This window comes from Carassius gibelio, chromosome B22 (genome assembly GCF_023724105.1).
Source record: "Carassius gibelio isolate Cgi1373 ecotype wild population from Czech Republic chromosome B22, carGib1.2-hapl.c, whole genome shotgun sequence".
NCBI classification, from domain to species: Eukaryota; Metazoa; Chordata; class Actinopteri; order Cypriniformes; family Cyprinidae; genus Carassius; species Carassius gibelio.
In genome coordinates, this window is record NC_068417.1 from 9,417,486 (window position 1) to 9,431,311 (window position 13,826).

Below are 13,826 nucleotides of genomic sequence, written 5' to 3' on the forward strand. Positions count from 1 at the left end.
GGATTGACAGATTTGCCACATATTATAATACCCAGTTGCATATTCCTGTTTGGACAGCGTATAGATTTATTGGAACTGGTGCAAACAACAGACCTGGATGGAGAACTGAACCTGGGGTGAGACTAAAACACAATAGCAGTCAGTGATATCATCCTACATATTTATTTTTATTCTGCATCGATTAAATGCAATGATAGTGTAAAACCTAGCAGGTGTTGCTTTGTGTCAACCAGCCTAAAATAATTGCATCATTTTTCTTAGTATTACCACAGGATGCTTACATTGAAATTGCAATAAATGCAACCATTGGGTGATCATTTAATGTTATTTCTTTAAAACACATTTAAATAGACGTTCATTACATTGGGCGACAAGGCTACATCTCTGTTTTTCATCCTTCAGTGTGCTCTCATTGAAAAGAAACAGTTTTATTGGCTCTTCATAACTAATTAATAAACAGCAAACAAACAAAAAAAAAAAAAAAGTCCACATGATCAAAAATATGGTGATTTAGGAATTCCTGAAGAGTCAAAAGATGAGTCCACTTCCTGTGAAAAACAGCAAATACATCACACATATATTTTGGACCCAGATGCATTGTTTAGACTTAAACTGAGGGCTGAGATGATCTTTAGCATGATTCAATTAATTTAGCTGTGCTGCATGAGATGTGTCCTGATCTAGGAGTTACAGAAACTTTAGTCTTATTTTTAGTCCTAAAAAGTTGTCCGTCATCTAATTAATATAAATGTTGATGATATTCTTAATCGTCCACATTCTGTTCTTGCATCCATCAAAACAGCTCAACAATAACCAGCAGGCCTCCAACAGGGATTATGATGGATTTCAAGGAGCTTGGCACCGAGGTCATCTGTATCCTGTTCATCACACATCTACTCAAGATGACGCTGAGTCCACATTCACTCTCACTAACGCAATACCACAATTTCCTGCTCTGAACACAGGCCAATGGAGGGTGCTGGAACGTGACGTTGCCACGATTATGAATGACTGTCGGAACAGAGGTTACAGCGTATATGCTGTAGTAGGGGCAGTTCCAAACAACAATCAAAACAATCTTATCAATAATTTAAACATACCAAGCCACATATGGAGTGCTTTCTGTTGTATTGATAACAATTTGATTGTCCAGCGTTCTAGTGGTTATATCGCAGTGAACCAGGTGAATAACCCTGCCAATGTGATGACTGTGCAGAACCTGGAGACTCAACTCACTGGTCACTATGGGTTGGTTAATGTTGTGTTTCAAGTGTTTGGAGGCCGATGTTAGGTTTAGGCACTGAAATAGACCAATGATACTTTAAACTCTGCATGTTACATTCTAGCTTTGCCTTTTATCTTCAGCACTTGATAAACATGTTTAGATATATAGGATTTAATTGTTACTGAAAAGCAGAAAATACTGTACGCTACCATCTGCCATTATTCAATGGTGTTTTATGATTGCCCATGAGGTAAAGTACGATACAAAAAAATGAAAAGAAAAACTATTTATGATTGATTATTTGTAGTGTCACTTACGGTACACCACTGTTGAAGCTATTCTGTTTGACTGGTTGCACTGTCACAATTGTTGGCTTTTTATGAATATTGTTTTTCTCTTCTCTTATTTCTGAGCCACTTTGGATAAAAGCATCTGCAAAATGAATCAATGTGTACAATGTGTTTTTGTCAGTGTATGTGTTTCTCATTTAGAAGAAAGGAACTGAAACTGCTGCATTGTTTTCCTTTAATGACTGATCATGCAAGAATTATAGACCACAACAGAGCAGTCAAACTAACAACTGTAAGCAAAAGAAAATATGTAGGGCATGAAGTTCACATGAACTCAGATATGTGTGATATCACCTCCTGAGGAAGGTGCATTGACCATCAAACACTGATAGGACAGCCATATCTGTAGAGGACAGATATTTCAGAAACTCATTTTCATATTCGGTATTAAAAGCATTCACTTCAAAATCAAACACTTACTGTAAGCCATCGATCGTACTGCTCTCTCTCTCTTCTCATCATTTCTCTTCATATTATCTACAACCCCAAATCAGAAGTAGCCTAATAAATGTATTTCAATACATGACATTTTAACAGAATATTTACACAGAAATTACATTAAAATATATATATATATATATATATATATATATATATATATATATATATATATATATATATATATATATATATATTTCAATCTATGTGCTTCTGTATGGGCTCAATGCTTTCATTCATATTTCGCTGTATATCCTATGTTTTTATTAATAATTTGGGTGTATTAATTTTCATATTTGTTTGTGTATAAATTAACTGAATTCATTTCGTGTCTGTATTCATCATTCACAGCTGCTGAAACAGCCTTTAAATTAGTTTGGGCATATGAGGACATAAATTAGGTTAAACTACTGCATGTCCGCCCATAAAATAATAAATAATTATTAAAAAATACCAACTGATTAGCAGCACACGACCACCGATCCGTGACATTGCCACGATGTCGCAGTTACTTACTGGCAACATCACAAAGTTACGTCATGGCGACGTATACACACCTTTCACATTTACGGTTGCCACGACGAAACTTTGGTCACCAGATTACGTTGCAGTTACGTAACAGTTACGTAATGTTGTTGGCGGGGTAACGCACAAAACCTGATTAATATTCATGAATCCAGCAGCTCATTAATCCTTAGTAATCCTTTGTGTGTTTTATAGTAATTATTATAAGAATTTGTATCATTATTATCCTATCAATATTTGTGTTAGTTTTTTCCCCATTTCTTTTTTTTTTTGACAGAAAAAACAACCACCTCTCAAATTAAAATGTTCAGTTAAAATGACTAATATGCATTCAAACATGGTTATCAAATTTACTTCTAATTACTTAAGTTATATTAAATAATACTTGATTATTATAAAGCTTGACTGACTGATGTTAAAATTATTATTATTATTATTATTATTATTATTATTATTATTATTATTATTATTATTAATTAATTATTATTATTTATTTATTTTTTCATTTTACACATATTTTATATATATATATATATATATATATATATATATATATATATATATATATATATATATATATATATATATCTCAGTCTGGCGAGTAATCTAAAGTATTTGCTACACTGTAAAAAAATTTGCCGTTAAATAACAGTAATTTTCTGGCAGCAGGGGCGCCAGTAAAGTACTGTTAATTTACAGCTCTTAACCATTAATTTACCACTCTTATTTTTTAACAGTATTTTACCGTAAATTCTACCATGGAAATTAACTCCACTCCCACTGCTTCAAACAGTTCGAGTTTTTAAACTAGCATTCCTACGATGTTAGTACTATGAACTTATTTCATTTGAGTCCACTGAGAAGGAATATTTCTTACACTTAATGTGCAGTAATAAAGTAATTAAATACATGACTTTTACTCAAATCACTGCAGCTCATTGTCAGCTGTATTACACATGTATGTGCTGAAGTACTTAACACAGAGATCACCACTGTATCAGCGACTCCACATTTACTGCCTTTATATAAAGCAGCAGAAAATCAGAATTTGTGGCTCATCATTGACTGAAGCACCGGCTCTACTCTACAGCACAATGGTGAACAACAAAACTACATTAAACTAAACGATCTCTCTTGTGCAAACACACATTAATACAGTCAAGTTCAGTATTTCCTCTCATTATCAGTGTATGACTTTGCCTAATTTTTTTTCTATGGATGTTCACAAATATTTTAGTTAAATTAACTTATTTTTCATTTGGTAAATCTGACGTTTACATTTTACAGTATATTACTGTTTTTCCTTGACTTGACGGCAAAAAACTGTAGAAAAACACTTTTTTTTGCTGGCAACCATTAATTTACGGCAAGAAACAGTAGAAAAACAGTTATTTACTGGCAGCAGGGGTGCCAGTAAATAACTGTTTTTCTACAGTTTGTTTCCTGTAAATTAATTACAGTTTATTACTGTTAAATTATGTTTCATTCTGTTTTTTCTTCATCTTAAATCTTTAACCCTTTAAACCCCACAAGAAAATCCTCAGTTTTAAATGAACACTTATAATGTGTGCACACTACAGAGTGTTAGAGTAACACTGAATCAGTGAAGTTAATGAGATAATTCGGTGATTAATTGATGATTGAGCATTAGTGATAAACACCTGCAGAATCACTGAAGGAAAGAGAAACACAAGAACTACAAATGACTTCAGCCACAGCCTTAGATGAAATCAACTGAATAAAAGAATACATCAAATCTCTCAAGATCTGATTAAACAACTACTAAAACAGCTTCACCAGATTCACATTACTAACCAGACTGACTTTATTTCTGTCAGATGTCTACAGAAGAACTTATGGAGAGTTAAATAGGTTTAGGTGTTTTTTTCACTACCATGATGGAGATCAGTGTTTACTTTAGTTGGGCTCTTGAACGTGACTTTTCAACAACTAAGGTTTTTTTTTTTTTTTTTTCATGCTGTAACAATGCGCCTTTGGAACCTGTTATAGCAAAACAAAAGTACACAGAAGAAAAAAAATCTGATATTGTTGTTTATAGATTGACAAGAACAAATACTATTATTTCTGATCTAATCCCGTATCTCTTCTCTTATTGAATATTGATACTACAGCATGAGAAGGAACACTGCTGAGCCATAAGTTATGAAAGACTGTTAAGAAAATGTCACTCATAATAAATAAAAAAAAACCTTTGCTGAAATTTAGACAGAAATATCAAGAATCAGCGTATGAATCACAACAATGGTGACAATCCACAAAATAAATGAACAGATCAGTTCTGAACATCACAACACATGCTACTAAAACTTAAAACAAATGCAAAATTATAAGCACATAAGAATTCAAGAAAATAAGTGAACAATTCAGGGGCATAATTTATTCATGCCGCAATGCATGCTGGGAATCATGGATGAGTTTTATCCTGTGCTGGTACCCAGCATGCATTGCATCATGAACCTTTTGATTGTCACCATTGTTGAGATTCATATGCTGATTGTTGATTTCTCTCTTTGAGTGTTGTGGGGACTGCTGCCCGAAATACTTTTTAACTAAAACTAGTCGTTAAATCCATAAATACTGGTTATCACACTACTTTTCAATATTACTAAATTGAAGTGTCATTCACTCAAATATTTCAACACCAAATTAATATTTGATTATTATAGCAACACTTTAAGTCAGTCTAGTAGATCATGCCTGTTAGAAACAACCATAATCACTTGACTATCAAAATTAATACTGCTGTAACAGATGCATCATAAAGATACAAATACAGCAATAAAACAAAATGTAAAGTGTAAAAGTCAATGGTCAGGAGCCCAACTAAAGCAAACACTGATCTCCACAATGGTGACGCTAAACGAAACAGTAACATTATCATCTAAATCTCTTTAATTCTCAATAAGATCTTTTGATCTCTGTTCTCTGATCTGACAGAAATAAAGTCAGTCTGGTTAGTAATGTGTGAATTGGTGAAGCTGTTTGTTGATCGTTTAAATCTTCAGTTGATTTCATCTAAGGCTGTGGCTGAAGTCAGTTGTATTTCATGTGTTTGTCTTGTTATGTTTTTTTTTTCTTCAGTGATTCTACTCATTAACAGCAGCTGTTGATCATTGTCTGAATTCACTCATTAGTGTTCATTCTCTCTGTCAGGTGGACTATATTAGTAAACTCATGTAGGGAATAGTGAATGAGGGTGTAGGGTGTGATTTGAAACACAGCCGCTGAGTGTCGAATTTGAACGTTGTTATTTTACGATATATAGCAGCAGGCTACTTCTCGAAAACGATGAATATTACCCAGAATGCACTGTTTAAATGAAAAACAGTATTTTACTGTCGAAATTTGGCCGTTTTTTTACAGCGATTTTTAACAGTGTAGCCAATGGCGATTCAATTGCCAAGGTGTCCGTAGAGGGTTGGAACCTAACCAGTAGTCATTATTAGGGCCTGAGCACAAAAACTGAAATGTGTTCTTTTTGATAAGAGGAACGAACGTTCCCCTCACATTTTAATGAAGATAAGAGCAACTTTGTCCAAACCATGGCATGCACTTTTCGTGAGGTTTTGAGACTGACCTACTTTCCATTGCAATTTGTAACAAATCATTTCTTCAATAAAGTAATTGTAAATCTGATTCTGATATTTAAACAGACAGTGTTTCTAATGCTAAACATTTTTTTTTTCAGTTTGGTTTTTTATCTTTTTTATTAATCTTGTGCATCCATGCACCAATTTTATTATGCAATTAGAAGCTACTTTTTTATGTCTTTATCCTAATACATGGTTTTATTTAAAAAAGGAGCTTTACACACAACCTTATCAGAGCTAATGATAATGACCTGTATTGCTATACATTTATGTAGTCTTGATTTAGATGTGTAACATGGTTTTACATTTAAAAGGGTTGTAAATCTAGTCCAAGTAAATATTAGCATGTCATAGTCAACTTTTATCAGGTAATTTCAATACAACAAAAATGTGGCTAGTAAAAATACTTTGTTGCTAGTAACTTTGGAAAACCACTAACCACATTGCCTAGTGAGCAAAAAAGTTATTGTCAAGCCCTGCTCGCTATAAGAAAACATGTCTATTGTTATAACGAACAACTTTCAAGCACAAGAGATTGACAGATAAACTGTTATGATTGGAGTTATGGATATTTGAGCAAACATTTCGCTTTGCACATTCAGTTTTAACAGCATTAAAAAAAAGGCAATTTTTATTTTTTAATAATATGTGTTCTAATGTCATTTATGCAATAAATGCAGGACCCTGATTGGGTGTGGTTTATATAGGTCTAAAAAAGTGTGTAAGATTTACAGAATCTTGGACCCTTTGATCAAACACGTCAACGATATGAACAATATGATCCAGAGAGCCCAGCCCCATGAGCTCTCTCCAAGACAGGAGTCCTCTGAACCTGACCATCTTCAGTTGGTTTCTGTATTTCATACAGTTCTGTGTCATTGTACAGACAACCTTGTTTTGCGTCTTTATTAAAGACTGTCTTTGCACATGGATCCTTTATAACACCCTTGACAGTAGTCAAGTATTGAAAGTGAGATACAAGTAAATGCATAAAGCATTTTGTATCGTTGGGTATGAATAAGAAGCACTTGAACTAGTACTTTGTGTCTTTTATTCCAACATAAAATATATGTTATACATATGCATAAATAGGCCTGATGTTTCATTTTTAACATAAAATGTTGAAAACTGATATTTGAAATAATTTAAAACATGAAAAAAAAAAATAAATGTGAAATTTAAAACATGAAAAAAAAGAAATTGGCACTTTATTGCGGGGCGGGTTGGGGCGGGTTATTAAAAACAAAATTTTTAAAAATCCATTTATGTTGAATGGAATTCAGTGGTGGAAATTCTGATTCTTTCAAGAGATTTGTTGATTTTCAGTTCCCGGTAACCTGTGAAAGTGCAGTTCTGACTCTCTGCCCATTCATTTAGATAGGAGCTGGTCTTGTTATTCTGAAATAGCTGCCCGGAGGCGTTGCCAAGATGGCGGCCGAGTGGCACGACTTGCCTGAAAGGACTTTGACTGTATGCACAGGCTATTTAAGTGTTGGCTATGTATTGGCTATGACTAGATGGCAAATGCTAGCCCTCTCTCTCAGGCGACGTCCCACATGTCTCAGTCAGTAAGACATCAAATAAATAAAATAAGAGCCTTTATAGACATAGTGTTTAGTAGTACTTATTCAAACAGCAAGATATTTATTTACCCCTCGCAAAACTTTGTTCAGCTCAGCTGTTGTCTACTGTGCGGCTGCTGTGGAACTTCAATTGATTCAATGAATATATAGAGGGGGCGGAGTTATCAGCTTACTGACAGCTTGAGGATCCAATAAGATTTACACAAGCTCGTTTTAAGAACTTTCATTTGCTAAATATTTGACAGCAAAAACAGACAGACAGACGTAAAGGGTGACCAATAGCATTGATAAAAAAATAAATAAAAAAATAAATAAAACACCAATAAAAGGGCACTTCGGAATGTAAGGGCAAAAAGGTTATGTGCTCTGCACAGTCTGAGCACTACCTGTGCACATGCCTGCCGGCGTCCATATCCATCGTAAAAGGTCTCGGTTGCATGAAACTCCTTAAGCTAAGAAATCCCTTAGATATAAGGTTAAGGGTACCCTTAGTGAAACTTGGGTTGCAAGAAAAAACCCTAAGGGTTTCCTTAAGGCTGTTATTAAGTTTTTCCCCTTAATTATCTAAGTGTTCCCTTAAAACAGCTTCCTTAAGTCAACTTAAACTCAAAATACGATGGCTGATTTAATGTTAATTGAAGAGGAGGAAATACCAAGGCGTGTCTTTAATGATCGTAATAATCTCTTGGAGACGATGAATGGTTGATGAAAGGCTGAAAACTATTATTATTATTATTATAACCACTTACGAAAACAATAATTGCCTTTTCGTCCTCTGTCCAGTTTTGGTTTTCCAGTGTGATTTTAGCAAGGGTTTGGCTTTGTGGTTCGTTATGATCTGTTTACTGTTAGAGGTAGTAACTATAGCAACCACGGTGATATTTGCCGTATGTTGTCAGAAACTACTGTGAAACTCTTAGTATAACACTTAGACTTAGGTAAGGGTGACAGTTAAGAGGTTTCTTGCAACGCTCTTAATGAAATCCCTTACCTCAGGGATTTTTTTCTCCCTCAGGGAAACCCTCAAGGAGTTTCATGCAACCGGGCACAGGTCTTCTGTCACACACCACTGAAGCACAGGAGATAAGACGAGAGTTCACTGAATTTTAATTTTTAGGAAAAAGGATTGTTAGCCACTGACCAACGGCTGATGAGGACGAAGATAACGATGACAATAAAGGTGATCTGCGGGCTGGAGGTCGGGAGTCGGGTGAGTCTTACACAAACTTGCGATAGACGAGACCAGACGGTTCGATGTCTGTGAGTGCGGGTTTATATGCCAGTCTTGATTGGTCAGCGGCAGGTGCAATGACTTAATACTCAGGTGAGCAGGAACGGGGAGGTTGAGCTGCGGGGTCTGACGCTGCTTGGTTGGCTGGATCCGTGACAGTTGTAGCCATGGAAACTGCAACTTAACCATGGTTTTGTTGCTTAAAACAATAATTTACAAAGAAGTATTAATATACTGCAATATTTTTTGTTGTTGTTGTTGTAGACCTAAGCCATCAATAGCCTTTAAAATAACTTAAAATGCATTATATATATATATATATATATATATATATATATATATATATATATATATATATATATATATATATATATATATATATACAATGAGGCAATAATGATTGGTTAATAATAACACTGTTAAAATACATAATGTAGGAAAATACAGAATCAACGATTTATGTACATGTTATTACAAATGCCTGCAAAGGGAGCCAAATGTCACGTGATTGCTGCAGTTACACTTACAGGACGATCAAATCCTTGTTTAGGCTACTGACCAAACATTTCATTCAAATATTCACTTAATCTTTCATTTTTGGACACCTTTTTGCTATAGATGACACAGGCTTTATAATTTCTTCAACAAAAAACGTGGATATCACAACCCTTACAAAAAAAAAAAAAAAAAAAAACATGGGTTTATCATAAAACTGCTTAATTTCCTTTTGCATGATTTCTGAATGCTTGAGACTATTAAATAAATTAGAGCCATAATAAAGTTATAGCCACAGGTAAATGTCGAGAGCTACAATTGTGATTTGTAAATAATACAATTTATTCATTTAGTTTTTTATTTGATTAAAGTTCTATTTTCACCCCTATAGTAGGTGTTTTTTTCCATCATCATATTTGAGGAAGGGGGGCACAACAATAAATCCTGCTTATATATATATATATATATATATATATATATATATATATATATATATATATATATATATATATATATATATATATATTAAAGTTCTATTTTTATCCCTACAATAGTTTGATTGTGAGCTGATTTGAAGCCTAGCAGAATGTTTTCCCCCTCTCCACCCTATAATTTCAAGTTTCGTTTTTAATTCACTCGAAATTCTCTCCCTCTCTCCAGCCTCTGTAGGTGTGGCACAGATGAGGGTCCTACAGCATTTTTCTTTCGATTTCGATTTCAAGCCGTTGCTGCTGAAATGGCGTCAGGTTCAGGTAAGAATCAAATTAGATTTAGCCTATTTATGAAACATTATAGCCAACAGAAGGCAATCGTTTATTAGTTTTATATTAAATTATTATTATTATTATTATTATTATTATTATTATTATTATTATTATTATCATTATTTTTTTTACAGCGCTTTTAGATTTGTTGAAAAGTGGCAACACCAGGAAGCAACTGACGTAAAATGCTATTTTACATTCATTTTTATAAATAGGCTATAGATGGTGAAATGGCATGAATTAGGTCCTATAAAAAAAAATTACACTATTTAGTTGTAATATTGTATTCGTCATGGAAAATGACAAAAAAGCCCAAAAAGTAAAAAATAATGTCAATCACATTGTCAGTGACCTGCAGACATGATATAGAACAGTTCTCGCCTCTCACTGTTTTATTTCAAGGTTGATTTCAATGAATCAGATATAGGCTATATCAAATATATGCTGCGATGTTTTCTCAGTGATCTAAGTATTTATGAAATATTAGTCGAAAGTGGGATATGTATCCCGTACACATTTGCATATCAATATACATCAGACCGATAACATATCAATATACATCAGAACGTAAGATACTTTTACGTTTTTAAATTCGTTTTTGTTTTAATATAGAGACCAAGTGACGCGCGTCACCTGAAAACCACGCCCACCTGCCAGAAACTGCCCCTTTTCATTTCGGCCTTTTAACAAAAACAGAACGATGCCTTAAACCTGCTATATGACATGGTGTACAAACTAGGGATGTTCCGGTACTAGTACCGGTACCAAACGGTACCCGGGCTAATTAAATTTGGAAGTGATCATCCCTATCCCCTTGGATCGGGGACTTTGGAGTGAGTAGGGCATGTGTGTGCCATTAGTGTGATGTTTCAATAAAGCAACTTAGTTTCCTCAAAGTCTGAGCTTTATTAACATCGAACTTTTGACTGTACATGCAAGCACAATGTGACTGCTCTCAGGAACTGGCAGTAGCAAGTTCTTTTCATATCTGCAACTTCACTCTTAGAAAACACTTGGTCGCCACCTTATGGATTAAAGACGTATTACCTATAACAACATTAAACTGTTTTATATCACATCTCCCTTCCTAATGAGTTACTTAACAAATGTAACATTGAACTGTGAAATTACTGTAGTCAGAAAACAACATTTGTTTTATCTTTTCTTCATGAATGTCTTCTTTTATCTTGCAAAGTCCTTGTATCTCTTAGGAGTTGTGACAATTCGTCCAGACCTTGTTTGCACCCTTTTAGGTGAACTGATTGTAGTGTGACTGGAATCAGACTCAGGTAGATCAGTTCCTGGTTGTTCATACTGCACTGAACTGTCTGGGACGTTATCAGGCTTAGTTGCAAGTTGATCCTGACCATGAACTTCGTTTTGAGTTGGTTGAACTGAATTAGATGCTGGTTCAGTGTCACTGACTGTAGGCATCAGGTGTCGTCGATTTCGTCGGAGTACTCCAGTTTCAGATTGGATGAGGTAAGACCGTGGCGATTCACACTTTCTGAGAATAGTCCCGGATCTTATCCAACCTCTTTCAGCATCCAGCTTGACTGCAACAGGAGTTCCAGGTGGAATTTCTGGTAATGTTCTAACACTGTTTCTTTTGTTGTAATACTTCCTGTAGGTCCTTTTTGCCTTTTGATCAGCCTTTCTCACTCGACGCAGATCGGGCCATTCAGGTCGCAGGTGTGACTCCAATGTGGGAACTGTAGTTCTTATTTGCCTTCCCATCATCAGCTGTGCTGGACTTGCGCCTGTAGCTTGAAGGGGAGTGGATCTGTAGCTCATCAACGCGATGAATGGGTCAGACTGTTTCAGAATCCTTTTAGCTGTTTGCACTGCCCTTTCAGCTTCTCCATTTGACTGGGCATAATAAGGGCTTGAAGTAATGTGCTGAAAATCATAGTTTCTAGCAAAGTCTTTGAAAGCACTTCCACAAAACTGTGGGCCATTGTCAGTAAAGAGAATGTTGGGACAGCCCCATCGTGCAAACATGTTCTTCAAGCAAGCACGTGTTGTTTCACCTGACAAGTTTTGAAGGTGAGCAATATCAATATATCTTGAAAAATAGTCCACGACTACCAAGTAATGTTGCTTATTCACTTCGCAGATATCAGCGCCAATTCTCTCCCATGGACGGTCTGGCAGTGGAGTGGTTAAAAGTGGCTCCTTCCTTTGGGTGGGTCTTGATTCCAGACAGTCCTTGCAGCTGTTAACTAGCTGCTGGATTTCCTGACTTAAGCCTGGCCACCACACACTACATCTGGCTCTCTCTCTACATTTCACAATGCCTTGGTGACCACTGTGCAATCTTTGCAGTATGTCAGACCTCATATTTTGGGGAATTATGATCCTGTCATCATAAAGCACAAGGTCCTGGAAAATTGACAAGTGATGACGTGCACTGTAGTATGATTTCAAGACTTGAGGGACATTAGCTGCATATCTGGGCCAGCCATCAGTCACATACTGCCTCACCTTTTGTAGCTCAAAATCCATCTCCGTCTCTCTTTTCACAGATTCCAGCTTTGTGGGAGAAATTGGCCATGCACCACTGACTGCATTCTCATAGGCTTCCACTTCTTGCACTAATTCAGAGACCACTGATGAAATGGTTGGCTGAGGGTGTCGTGAAAGCGTATCAGCGACCACCAGTTGTTTGCCAGGTACATATTGTGCGACAGGATTGTAACGCATCATCCGCAGCAACAGTCTTTGACATCTCAGTGGAACTGAATCAAGATCCTTTGCATTGATCAGAGGAATTAGTGGCTTATGGTCGGTTTGCAGGATGAAACTTTCCAATCCATACAAAAAACGTGAGAATTTTTCACAGGACCACACAGCCGCCAGGCACTCTTTTTCGATCTGGGCGTACCTTTTTTCAGCATCGGTCAGCACCCTGGAACAGTAAGCCACTGGTTTCAGTTTTCCATCATGGTCCTGCAGCAAAACGCCCCCCAGACCGTAGCTGCTTGCATCTGCACTGACAACTGTGGGCTTTGTGACATCGTAGAATGCTAGCACAGGAGCTTTTGTGATTAGGCGTTTCACATTTTCAAAGGCCTCCTCTTGTACAGCACCCCAGTACCATACTACATCACGTTTCAACAGCTCATTGAGAGGTCGAATAACCTCTGAGAGATGAGGAACATACCTGCCCAGGTAATGAATCATTCCTAGCATTCTCCGTAGCTCTGAAACGTTCTTCGGCTTTTCAAGGTAAGTGATGGCTTCAATTTTGGCTGTGTCTGGGCGGATGCCCTCCTTGTCTATGACATGTTCCAAGTACCGGAGTTGACTCTGACGTAACAGGCATTTTTCTGTGTTCAGCTTGAGACCAGCCCGGTCAATGGCTTCCAGAGCCCTCTGCAGTCGCTGCTCGTGTTCATCTGGAGTGGTGCTAAATACTAAAATATCGTCCATAAAAACTGCAACTCCTTCCAGGTCTTTGAGGATGACTGACATTTCCCGTTGAAAGATTTCGGGCGCGCTGGTGATCCCAAACGGTAGCCTGCGGAAAAAATATCTTCCAAAAGGTGTAATGAATGTTGTCAGTTTAGCACAATCCACATCCAGAGGAAGCTGCCAGAAGCCA

The 13,826-nt window shown here is 36.1% G+C and overlaps 2 protein-coding genes across 4 annotated transcripts in view; one reads left to right on the top strand and one right to left on the bottom strand.

Moving 5' to 3' along the window:
• The window catches only part of LOC127987326 (uncharacterized), a 256,216-nt gene that overhangs the window by 163,617 nt on the left and 78,773 nt on the right, over positions 1-13,826 (bottom strand). The window lies entirely within an intron of this gene.
• The window catches only part of LOC127987296 (putative autophagy-related protein 11), a 308,120-nt gene continuing 304,391 nt past the window's right edge, over positions 10,098-13,826 (top strand). For all 3 annotated transcript variants that reach the window (XR_008161154.1, XM_052589547.1, XM_052589546.1), the window contains exon 1: positions 10,098-10,210. Coding sequence is in view for 2 of the 3 variants with exons in the window: in XM_052589547.1 (XP_052445507.1) it covers positions 10,195-10,210 (16 nt within the window). In the remaining variant the exon portion in view is untranslated. The remainder of the gene's footprint in view (positions 10,211-13,826) is intronic.